The sequence below is a fragment of the Emys orbicularis genome, chromosome 2, assembly GCF_028017835.1.
Source record: "Emys orbicularis isolate rEmyOrb1 chromosome 2, rEmyOrb1.hap1, whole genome shotgun sequence".
NCBI lineage: Eukaryota > Metazoa > Chordata > Testudines > Emydidae > Emys > Emys orbicularis.
This window is the reverse complement of record NC_088684.1, coordinates 235,012,700-235,025,484: the sequence shown is the minus strand read 5'-3', so window position 1 is coordinate 235,025,484 and position 12,785 is coordinate 235,012,700. Positions and strand designations below refer to the sequence as shown.

The following is a 12,785-nucleotide window of genomic DNA, read 5'->3' as shown; positions in this document are numbered from 1 at the left end:
ATGGGGACGTTTGGTAGGGGATCTCGGTAAGGGTGATGAAGAGCTCCTGGCTGTCGGGGAAATCAGCGGTGCAAGCACTGTCGACTGCCTCGTCCTCCTCATCTCCTTCCTCATCTTCCCCGTCCGCTAACATTTCCGACGAGGAACCGGCCGTGGACAATATCCCATCCTCCGAGTCCACGGTCAGTGGTGGGGTAGTGGTGGCGGCCGCACCTAGGATGGAATGCAGTGCCTCGTAGAAACGGGATGTGTGGGGCTGGGATCCGGAGCGTCCGTTTGCCTCTTTGGTTTTTTGGTAGCCTTGTCTCAGCTCCTTGATTTTCACGCGGCACTGCGTTGCATCCCGGCTGTATCCTCTCTCTGCCATGGCTTTAGAGATCTTCTCGTAGATCTTTGCATTCCTTCTTTTGGAGCGCAGCTCTGAAAGCACGGACTCATCGCCCCACACAGCGATGAGATCCAAGACTTCCCGATCAGTCCATGCTGGGGCCCTCTTTCTATTGGATTGCACGGCCATCTCTGCTGGAGAGCTCTGCATCGTTGCCAGTGCTGCTGAGCTCGCCACGCGCCCACGAAAGCTTATGCTCTAATAAATTTGTTAGTCTCTAAGGTGCCACAAGTACTCCTGTTATTTCAAACAGAAAATGAGATTCAAACTGCCCAGACAGGAAAAGGAATTCAAATTTTCCCGGGGCTTTTCCTGTGTGGCTGGTCAGAGCATCCGAGCTCGAACTGCTGTCCAGAGCGTCAGAGTGGTGCACTGTGGGATAGCTCCCGGAGCTATTACCGTCGATTTCCATCCACACCTAGCCTAATTCGATATTGCCATTTCGAATTTAGCGCTACTCCTCTCGTTTTCGAGGAGTACAGAAGTCGAATTTAAGAGAGCTCTATGTCGAACTAAATAGCTTCGTGGTGTGGACGGGTGCAGGGTTAATTCGATGTAACGGCGCTAAATTCGACATAAACTCCTAGTGTAGACCAGGCCTAAGAGAAAAGAATCAATCCATACTTACTGAAATTTTTTTCCCTTCCAACTGGTGTTCAGAAGGTGCTACAAGACACATACATATGTAACCTCATGAGCAGAGGGTGGAGAGGATACCCTCCCACATTATGACCAGCAAAATAAATAAATAAATAAAATCTCAGAGGCATAGTTCACAGATTTGCAAACCTAAAAACGTGTTATGCTTTAAACCACCTCAGCACATACCAGGTTTATGAACATTAAAAAGTTAACTGCAAAGGAACACTGAAGCCCGCTAACCTGAAAGTGTGTCAGCCAGTATGCCCTCACTGACTAAAGGTGCAGTCACACCTGAACAGCTAAAAATTAACCTGACCCTTTTAAGCTAAACAGAGTCATGTCACTGGCTCCATCTCTGTTGTTACATAACAGATAACAAAGCTCCAGTGGGGCATGGTGCTGGCACATAAGGTCTCAGGTACGTGGTGTGATTTTTCAGAATCTCTTTTGGGAATAGTCATGTAGGTGAAATAGCTGGTACTTATGATTATGCTATTTCTATGCACGTATATTCATCTTGGTATCTGAAGTTGTGAATATTAGTTGTGTTTACTACATGCTTGCTCCTGTGGTAATGCCCACAAGGTATTTAGCCAACACATGAAGGGACAAGTCAAGTTGAATGGCCCATTAAGGAACATTTAATTCACAATGGACCCCAGGAAAACGCCCGTCTACACTTAATGGACTTTTTGTGAATGTTCTAACTAGAATATGGGTGGGGGGGATAGATATGTAACTTGCCCATATGACTCCAAACACCATCTTTCACAGTAAGAACAGATTTCCCTTTACTTGGCACTTGGCAGAAGCTCAAAAGGCCCTGTCTGGAAACATACATCAATTTTGCTTCTTTCCTGCTCCAGCCTCTGGACTCTGAACATATACTAATGGGAGCATTCTAACCAAGGGACTGAGGACTTTAAGGTAATCTGGAGCCTTCATATTTCCTTGATCCTTTGTAGATGGACTTATGAGTTGGATATGGTACAAAGACTGTTCTAGCCTCATTGATTGCTGATTTCTCCCTTGCAATGGACAAAGATCAGATGTCTGCTGACTTTCTCACATGAGTCAGCAGTCTTTGATACCTGTGGTGTAAGCAACATAGTCCTTGCTTGAGTGGTTTTGTTCTTTCCTCTCCAAATGTCAAAGCCTGTTCCCATTGAACTCAATAGCAAAACTCCTTTTAATCTCAAAGGGAACAGGATTTGGCCCCAAGAGATCAGTGATTTTGATCAATTACTTATCTGTCTAGAGACAGTTCTCATGCACGTTCTGCCAGGCTGATTTTGATTGCCCCTCCTGTATGTCATGCTGAGGAAAATAATAAAATAATTTGGGCTGCAGTTCTATCAAGATGTACATGGCACACACAGGTCTATGCCTCTTTTCTATCAAACCCAGATGGCGCAGCATCTTCGCTTTCCTAGTGCCTGGCAGAGAGCAATACTTAGATAAAGGCAAGCTGGCAGAAGCTTAGTTTGGACAAAGCACACTATCAGTGCCTCCCTTAAGGGAAAGTGGAGTGATTGTCCTTCTTAGCCTTCTTTCATTTAAGATGTTTTCAATTTGGGGTGCTGCTAGATCCTCGATGATACCTGGAAGTACAGGTGACACCAGGGGCCCAAAGCATCATTTTACAACTGCATCTGTTTAGCAGATGCAGTTGTAAAATTTTAGACAGGTAAGGGTGATGTCGGAGGGGACAGGGAGTGTGTGGGGGCCCCAGGCTGGGCAGGGAGGAGTCACATGGAGGGTCACATGGGGAGGTCACGTGCCCTCCCTTCTGTCCCTCCCATGAGTGCAGTACCGGCAAGAAAAGATTTCTACTTGCACCACTGGACTAGAGCCTAGTTCTTCTGAGTCCTAGTCCAGTGCTTTACTGCAAGGCCCACCTTCCTTCTCTGGACTGAGAAGGAATGCTTCCCCTCTAGAGTTATGTACAATAAGGCAGCCAGCTGGATATCTTTACATACCTCTTCAAATATCTGCAGATTACATGTTTGATAAGTGGGTCCTGTGTGCTGTAGTCTGTTAATCTGCTTTGTGGTTACCTACCCTTTGTTCTAGAGTTGTATGTTACTATCAAAGTTCTGTCTGTGTCTAGAATGGCTTAGAGAAACATTGGAGAACAGTAACTTCTCAAATTTCTTTTATTTCAACCATAACATCGCAGTCTGTGTTTCTCCTGGTACTGGAGTATCTTTTCATGTGTAATGTTTGGTATTAGAATTGTTATTTTTCATGATGTGTGAGCAAGAACTAGCTAGTCCTGTGTTTTAAGAGTGATACTTCATTGCCTTTATTCCCCCTGTGCTCCATTTTTGGGTGGTAGGAGACCTTTTCAATCCCCTGTTTGGACTGTCATTGAAAGAAAAAATGTAAGGCAAAGCTGTTCATGTGAGATCATGAGGAATGGGAAGGAATGCTCATTTTACTGTATTGCCAGTTTGGCTTAAAATTGCTGATTGTAATGTTGTCCCTTCTAGGATCAACGTGCCTCTGCGAACTCTATGGTAGTGGGCAACTTGAACTTAATTTCCCCTGAATTAAGAATGGGACACCTGGCATCTCCATCCTCTGACATGTACGCCTATGGCTGCCTTCTATTCTGGGTATGTTATTGCTTATGAAAATGACGTTTGGTTAATATCATGAAAATATATATAATACGCGTTATAAATAGCAATAAATGTTATGTCCCTCTTCTGTTTTAACCTGTCCTATTGTAATGAATGCTCATATTTTATATTGAGTGCTGTGAGCAGAGGGAATGGGAATTAAGTCTGTGAGCAGAAGAATGCATTTTTCAATACAATTTACAGTGTGGCTTGTCTCCCTAAACAGCAGCACTTAATAAAATGAGGCTTTTGTTCTGTACACTGCAGCTTGTTAGTACTACTATATTTCTTATCCTTTCTGTGTAAGCTGCTTTCTCTAGCTTCATCTGCAGGTCAGTAGATAGTTGCCTTCATTTTCCATCCCTCCCGTGATCTGAGTCAAGAATGGGATTGTTGGGTGCTCTTTTTCCTGCAGTATCACTTGGATTTCCATTCCACCTGTGGTATCAAGTCAAGGAAGAGAAAATGCCCCATTTTCAGTTAGTTACTGGATCATATTAGGTAATATGCTCTGCCGTAACTCATGCTGCCCTCATTTATCCTGGTTTTCTGTTGCTTTACTTCTGTGCCCCTTTGCTTAGGGTTCTGAGGATTCTAAGAACATAAATATGGCTGTTGTAGAGTGTAGCAAGCCGCCAACTCACCGGCGCGGCACCTCCTGTTGGTCAGTCTGGGAATTAGCTCATCCAGCTCAGGAGCGCCCTCCTCTGGCCGGTTTCTCCCCTGCCCTTACCTGCTCCTCTGCAGTCCCTTTATCTCCTCCAGTTCAGGCTCTGCATCCCTCCCAGACCACGGTGCCCCTTACCTTGGGATACTGCCTCCCCGGCAGTGTCCCCACACTCTGGGTCTCCCCTCCTCAGGGGAATCCCAACCCCCCTATACCCACCTTGCCTCAGTGGCTACTTCTACTGCCCTTCTCTTAGGGGCAAACTGCAGTCTGTAATGGCCACTCATCACTGGCAAGGGGGTTGGACCTACTGCCTTTCTAGCCCCAGCTGCCTCCTTGAAGCCCTAGTACCTCCCCTGGCCTTTAGCAAGGCTTCAGCCTGGGGACTCAGCAGGCCAGAGCTCCTCAGCTCTGCCTGCCTCTTTCCCCAGCCCTCTCTGCCTCAGGTACCCTGCTTGCTCTCCCGGGCAGCCTGGTCCTCTTTGCTCTCCAGCTGGAGCAAGAGTCTCTACCAGGCAGCTAGGTCCTTCTTGCTCCACTGCTGGAGCAAGACTCTCACGGCTCCTTACTCACAGCCCTCTTATCAGGGCCACCTGTGGCCAGCTCCCCAGCCAGCCTCCCTCAGCTGCTCTCACTCCTTTTATCCCCGTTACACAGACATATGTTTGTGCAAAATTCTAATTTAGAGAGGCTCCGTCGTAAGGGTTAGTATTATGAATATAGGAATTCGGAGAAATGCCCAGGAAGCAGGGGTGGAGAACAGTGTGGCTGTGCCCAGCAGTCCACCACAGAAGCTCTCTAGTTTGTTTTTAATAAAAAAATTATTCCTGTCTCTTTCACTGATTTGCTGTTTAATAAGAACCCCAAGATCATTACATGGTGTCAGAAGTGCCGTATGAAAAGGAGACTGTAGTAATTATGAGGTTTACTCTTGTGTTTGAAACAGAAAGGGGAACACGTAGAGCAGCAAACAGAGAAGAACAAAGGCTATTTTATGTATTTTATGAGCACAAAAGTAGCTCGACTAGCTTAAGAAGAGAAGAATGCCAAAAATGGATGTGTTGCAACCTCCATCCAATCTGCAGTTGATGGGCAATGCTTCAGAGAACTGAAAAAAATTCCGACAGAGATTTGAATTGTGCTTAAGCAGCCATAGAGGCAGAGGAGAAAAATTATAAAGCAAAATCATCAGTCTTTTTAATGATGTTGGTGAGGATGCTTTGGATATTTGTAACAACTTTAAGTTTGAAGAAGATGAAAGCATGAGATTAAGTAAAATTTTGACTAAATTTGAGGAACATTGCATGCCAGAAAGGAATGAGATCTTTGAGAGAGACGAATTTTTTACATGCATGCAAAAAACTGGTAATATCATAGAGCAATATGTGACAGAATTAAGGAGACTCAGTAAGACCTGTGACTTTGGTGAGCTGACGGAGTTTCTGGTCAGAGATAAAATAATTTGTGGCATTCAAGACAGTGTGTTGAGAGAGAGCTCGAGAGCTCCGTGAAGGAGATATAACTTTAGGAAAAGCTCTCCAGATGTGTAGAGTAGCAGAAACTATGAAAATGCAAACCAAAGAACTGAATTCACAAGAAGGGATTATCCACAAACTAAGTACAAAAGAATATAGCCAGAAAAGGTCAAATCAAAAAGTGGAACCACTCGCTATGAAAATCACTGCTGGGGAGAGACTTGGAACACACGGTTATGAGGAATGTGTGGATCACAGCATGGCCCCAAACAGTGTATTGCCTTTGGGGAAAACTTTCATAAATGTGGGAAAAATAATCATTTTGCAAAATGCTGCACATCCCAAATGCAGAAAAGTCAAGTGCATTCAGTTGATGACAACCTGGTTGAGCAGTTTTACATAGAGGTGCTGGGATCAAACAGACCTAATGAGAGAGACTGGATACTGCCTATGAAAGTGAATTTAACAATTATTCCACTCAAACTTGACATAGGCGCTCAGGTTAATATTCTATCTGAACAAGATTGAGACTGAAAATAAGACTAAAACTTGGATCAACAAAAATAAAAGTAACTGGTTATTCTGGAACAAATCTACCTGTATCAACTATAAAAACCCCATATACAGGTTCCGGTTCATTGCAGTGCCAAAAGAGGTGATACCAATTTTAGGCCTTGTCACCTGTGAAAAACTCAAACTGGTATAATGGGTGCTCTCACTACAAGATCATACTGAACCTGGCTATGAGGCACTCATTTGGAAATATCATGATCTGTTTCAAGGGTTGGGTTGATTGCAGGATGAACACTCAATCCAGATAAACAAGCAGGTCCCTCCAGTTTTCCATCCATGTGGAAAGGTGCCATTTGCACTCTGTGATAAACTCAGGGCTGAGCTCACAAGGATGGAAGCAATGCAAGTAATACAAAAAATTGAGGAGCCAATGGAATGGGTAAGCTCCTTAGTTATTGTGGAGAAAAATAATGGCAAGCTGCACATATGCTTAAGTTCAAGAGACCTCAATAAAGCTATAAAAAGAGAACATTTCAAACAGGGCCATCCCTAGAGATTGTGGTGCCCTACGCAGCCCCCCTGCGTGGGGGCCTGTCCCGGGCCTCCGAGGGGGGTGTCCCCAGGCCTCTGCGGGGGGGGGGGGGGGGGGAGACTGCGCCCAAGGGCTTTGGGAGGCAGGAGCAGCCAGTGCAGGAAGGCAGCAGGGGTTGGGCCCGCCCCCGCACTCACGGGGCGACGGGAAGTGGAGTGGCCCGGCCCCAGCCTGCTCCGTTCTGCTCCCCTGGCTCCCAGGTTTGGGGGAAGAGGGAGAACCGCCCCCCAGCACTCACCAGCAGCACTGCTGGGAGCCGACGGATCGGAGCGGGCTGGGGCCGGGTTGCTCTGCTTCCCACCGCCCGGTGAGTGCTGGGCAGGCCTGACCCCTGCTGCAGTGCCCCAGGACACGTAGCTCAGGGGATCGGGTTTGAGGGGGAAGGGACGAAGTGGGGGCGGGACAGGAGCAGGGGCGGGGGCTGAGGGGAAGGGGTGGGGCAGGGGCGGGGGCAGCTTTCCTGGGCCCTGCTGTGTGCAGCCTACGAGGGGCTGGCTCAGTCGTCCAGGGGATCGGGCTGGCCGCTGGAGCTGGACGCAGCAAGCAGCTGCGTAGGACACCAGGAAATTTGGGGCAATTTGGTGCCCCAAACTTCCTGGTGCCTTACGCAGCTGCCTAGTTTGTGTATGGGTAGGGACGGCCCTGATTTCAAACTACCAACCAGATAAGAGATTATGCTTCAGTTTGCAAGTGCATGATATTTCAATAAATTGGATGCATCCTCAGAATTTTGGCAACTAAAATTAACTGAAGAAAACTCTCAAAGCTATGCACATTTAATACCCAATTTGGAAGATACGGATTCTTACACTTACTCTTCAGCATAGCTTCAGTGCCAGAAGAGTACCACAAAACCATACATATGATCTGTGAATGTATTAATGATGTTGACACCTCAATAGATAGCGTCATCATCTGGAACTCAATTAAAGAGGATCATGATTGTAGACTTCAGGAAGTCTTGGTTGCAACTAGACCAGCTAAATTGAAACTAAATAGGGAGAAATGTGTTTTAGGGGTTTAGGAGTTACAGAACTGACTTTTGTTGTAGATATTTTTTCCAATGAAGGTGTAAAACCTGATAAGATTTCAGCCATTGAAAGGATGCCTCATCCCCCAGTCAAAGAAAGATGTCCAACAGTTCCTGGGAATGATTAATTATCTTGTAAAATTCATACCTAATCTGTCTACAAAAGCAGCAGCTTTGAGGAAACTCCTGGAAAAACAAGAATGGTACTGGAGTGCAGAACAGGAGGAATCTGGGAAGGCTTGAAACAACAGCTGATGCACGAGCCCGTGATGAAATTCTATGCACCAGGCAGGCCTATTAAAATTTCAGCAGATGCTTCACAGTCTGGGTTAGATGCAATGATTTTACAGAAACAAGAGGACTGTTTGCAATCAGTAGCATAGACATCCAAATCACTGACTGAGGCAAAAACAAGATACGTACAGATTGAGAAGGAGCTTTTAGGAATATTGTTTGCCTGTGAAAGAGCCAATCAATATATTTATGGCTAGACAGTGGTTGTTGAAATGGACTCACCCCTATTAGTATTATTTGGCAAACGACTAAATGGCTGTACCTTAAGGTTTTAAAGAACGATGATAAAGCCGAAAAGTATGATTTGGTTGTAGCCTACACACCTGGTAAATTCATGTTCACTGCAGATGCACTTTCCAGACAGTGACTCCCACTACTAAACCAGAGAGGGCCTTGGAGATAGACATGCAAGCCTATGTAGATTTGGTTTGTAAAGTCAATTCCCTTAGGTAACAAGAAACTGCAACAGATAAGAGGGGAAACGGAGAAAGATGAATCATAGAAGTCATAGAATATCAGGGTTGGAAGGGACCTCAGGAGGTCATCTAGTCCAACTCCCTGCTCAAAGCAGGACCAATCCCCAACTAAATCCCCAAATGGCCCCCTCAAGGATTGAACTCACAACCCTGGGTTTAGCAGGCCAATGCTCAAACCACTAAGCTATCCCTCCCCCCAAACCTGATTGGGGATCCTTTAAAAAGTCATAGTTATAGGGTGGCTTGAAGCAGGGTGGATTTGATTTAAATCAAATTGATTTAAATCATGATTTAAATCACTAGTCAGGAAGACTTGATTTAATAATGGATTTCTACATAAGTGCATTATTGTTGGTTGTTATAACCTTAATACATATTCTTCACAACTCAGAGATAGATGTAGGTTTCATTTTTAGAAGGTACACACTATACATTTTAAAGTGATTTATTCTGAAAACTTTTCAGATTAGTTTTACAGCTATATCAGAAAATGAATGATTGGTTATTTCATTTACCAAAGGTAATTGAAGCAGATATTTATGAAGTCGTTGGGAGGTGAACTATTTCCAATTCAACAGGTTAATCATTAATATTTGGAGGATTTTCTTGCCATGCTGTATTAGGAGGAGAACATCACCAGACAGACATTTACATTGTTTTATGTAACTAAAACAATAATATTATGTATTCTGGATTTTTTTCTTCAATAGCAAACATATAATATTTTAACAAAACAAGCATATGAATTTTTGAGTTAAGTTAAACATCCAAGTTTTTTAAAATCAGGTTTGTTTTTGTTAATTGTTTTTAACTAAAATAGTTAAATGAAATATTTTTTTTAAAAAAAAGAAAAATTAAATCGACTATGTCAGCCAGGTCAACATGAGAAACTTAAAATATTGGCTTCTGCAGCTAATTCAGTCATCTTCACCTTCATTTTCCTGTTTGTTCATAATCTGGAAAAGAAACACAAGCTTTCCTGCTTTTTCAGGTCTCAAACGATTTCTCAATTTGGAATGAATTAGTCCAAAGGAAGAAAATACTCTTTCTACATCGGCAGAAGAAGCTACTGCTGTTAAAAGTGAGATTATCACTTCAACAGTCTCTGAATCTGAGTGCTTAAATTACTTCCACCAGTTCACTGGTGTGACTTTCCTTAAAACATCATCAGCAAACATATATTTCTTGAATGGTTCACCCTTAACTCTAAAGTTTATTATAGTTGGCATTATGGAGGGATGATTGCTGGATGTCCATGTCATAGCCAACTCCTCTTCTTCAGGAGTTAAGGTTTGACCTTGGTACCGAGTATTGAGAATATTTGCAAGAAAATGAGCTGGAGATAGTGCTTGTCCCATTGGTTTTTTTAATGCTTGTAAATTAACTCTGTCATTGCACATTTCTCTTTTTAAGATCTCATTCAGTTCCTTCCAAATTTCAACAGCGTCAGTAATAAAACAGCTATTTCCCTGCATTTTGTTCAAGGCTACAGAAGTAGGCTTCAGGGTACTCGGCATGTGTTCAACATTTCTCTTAAGCCCAATGTTGAGAACTTTGGCTGTGACAGTGCCATCTATTTTTTCACGATTTTGTTCGCAAACTGTCATCAGATAAGGCCAGTTCTTGATATAGTGCTCAAAACAGTCCACTACTGAGTTCCATCGCACATCTTGTGGGAGTTAGTTTGGTTCCTCCGACTTTTTTCAGAGCAGCTGCTGCAAAGTGGTTGTTAGGGAAGTATTTTGCAATTTCAACATTAGCCTTTATTTCTGGAACGCTGAAGTCTTTGGCTAGGAGGTGCATCAAATGAGCACTGCAACCATATATTATTAGCTTGGGACTCTTCTAAATAATTTCTTCTCATCTTGGATACATTTGCAGCATTGTCTATGACCAAGCTGCGTACTAGACATTTGAATTTTTTGTCACAGTTTGTTATAGCTTTTACTGCTACTTCTTGTAAGTATTCTGCTGTGTGTGGATTTCCTGATGTATCAGTTGTTTCTGTAAGGAAGACATTCCCTTCTTCTGTTGTCACACAAGCACATACAACAGGATCATTGTGGACATTGCTCCACCCATCAAGACTCAGGTTAACAATTTCAACCTCTAGACCTTTTGCACACTGCTCAATTTCTCTTTCATACACTTTATCCAGCAATTTGCCTTCAGCATCTGCTCTGTTGGGTGGACTGTAGCCTGGTCTTAATGACTGAACCATGTTAATGAAATGTGGATTCTCAATCATACGGAAAGGAGAGTTTGTTGCATAAACAAACCGGGCAATATTTTCATCAGTTACCTCTTTTTGTAATCTACTGGTTCTTATCACAAACTTATCTATGGTTGTTTCTGGATGTTGGAGATTTTTTTTCTTTTTGCTACAGGTGATATACTGTGGCTATGTGACATACATGATGTGACTGAAACACTATCATTGGCAGATACCTCTGAAACTACAGAAAATGATGATCTTGAAGGTGGATAGTCTTCAGAATCCTGTATGTTGAGGATGGATTCTCCTAAACAAAATAAGTCAATGCAGTTATTTAATTATTATTACCATACTGCTCATTTAGTATTACTCATTGCATTCACTGACACTCAGTACTACTTTAAAGGTGAAATTGTAAAAGGAAGATCTGTCTATTTCAGCTATTTATTTTTTATCACAACTGCATCTAAAATGATAGTACCATAGAGTAACAACTATATATTTTTTCTCAAACATGAGAATTCAAGAATAGTCCAGAAGGAAGACAGGCAGTCCTTGAGAAAGAAGTATGAAATAAAAAAGTTTACCAACCTGAAGATCCTGAATGTTCAGACATGTTCCTTTCATCATCTTCAACACAGCCTCCTCCTGAGAAGGAACACTTCTCATGATATTGTTTCATTCAGGCAACCAGGCCTTGCATTTCTTTGTTGCACTGTTTGCATTTTGCACGCATGCCTGTCTTACCCACAGGTAGAGGAACTTCATTAAAATATTCCAAAACTGGGTCTTTTTTATGGCCTGTTGCCATTATAGGTTTTCCCTTCTAGTGAGAGAATGGTATGGTAGATCTCAAATCAATGAAGGCTACACTCAGAAAGACCTCAAGAATATGCTGCATAAACAGTTTCACTTTTGTTTCTGCCTGTCCCTCCCTTCTCACATTTATCTCCAGACTTCTCCTTGTCCAGATCTATTCCGCCCCCAACAATCTTCTATTCATTGAACTTTTTGAAACTTTGCACTTTTGGAGAGAGGTAAGGGATTGACTCTGTGTATACAAATTTGCAGAGAGACAGTAGGGTTGAGGTCTGTTATTTCTCACTTCTATTTATTTATTTATTTATAAAACATTTTTGCTGTTAAGAAGCGTGTTATCTCTGGAGACACAAATCCACAGTTTGAGAACTGCAAAACTAAGCATCTTTGATGGTATCTTCTAGACTGAGCACTGAGTCCCATTGGGTACATAGAAAGATTAACCTAAATAATCTATACAGAAGTCCCTGGAACTCTATAAGATTGGGTCCCTAATCCATGAACTATTGGAGCTCGTTTACAACATTTTTCTTAAACATTACATGCATATATTTTCATACTATAGAATTAGAATTTATAATCCCTATTCCATGATGAGATATCTTTGAGCTATAATGTATCTTAATTAAAACTATCTTTAGATAGGTTTTTTCCTCAAAAAGTATTTTATCAAAAAAATCTGATTTAAATAAAAATAAATCATTGATTTTTATCCATCCTGGCCTGAAGAAATAAGAAGTTGCTGTCCAAGTATAAGAGACTATTGGAACTGCAAACATTAGATGGGGTGATTTTCAAGAGCAGCAAGGTTGCAATACCAATGATCCTCTGGGAAGAAATGCTATAGAAGATCATTGAGGGTCATTTAGGAATTGAGAAGTGTAAACAATGAGCACGAGAGAGGTGATGTGTTGGCTGTGGATCAATCACAACATTACTAATGTGGTAGGAAACAGCTTTTCATGCTTGAAAAACAAGTTATGCCAACAGGCAGAGCCACTAAGACCTCAATCCATTTCACTAAGGGCTTATGAGAAGGTAGGCCCTGAT

At 42.7% G+C, this 12,785-nt stretch overlaps 1 protein-coding gene across 1 annotated transcript in view; it reads left to right on the top strand.

Annotated features, from left to right (window-relative positions):
- The window catches only part of STK31 (serine/threonine kinase 31), a 117,991-nt gene that overhangs the window by 88,275 nt on the left and 16,931 nt on the right, over window positions 1-12,785 (top strand). Inside the window, exon 21 of the mRNA XM_065400074.1 lies at window positions 3,523-3,648. Within this exon, the coding sequence (XP_065256146.1) occupies window positions 3,523-3,648 (126 nt within the window). The remainder of the gene's footprint in view (window positions 1-3,522; window positions 3,649-12,785) is intronic.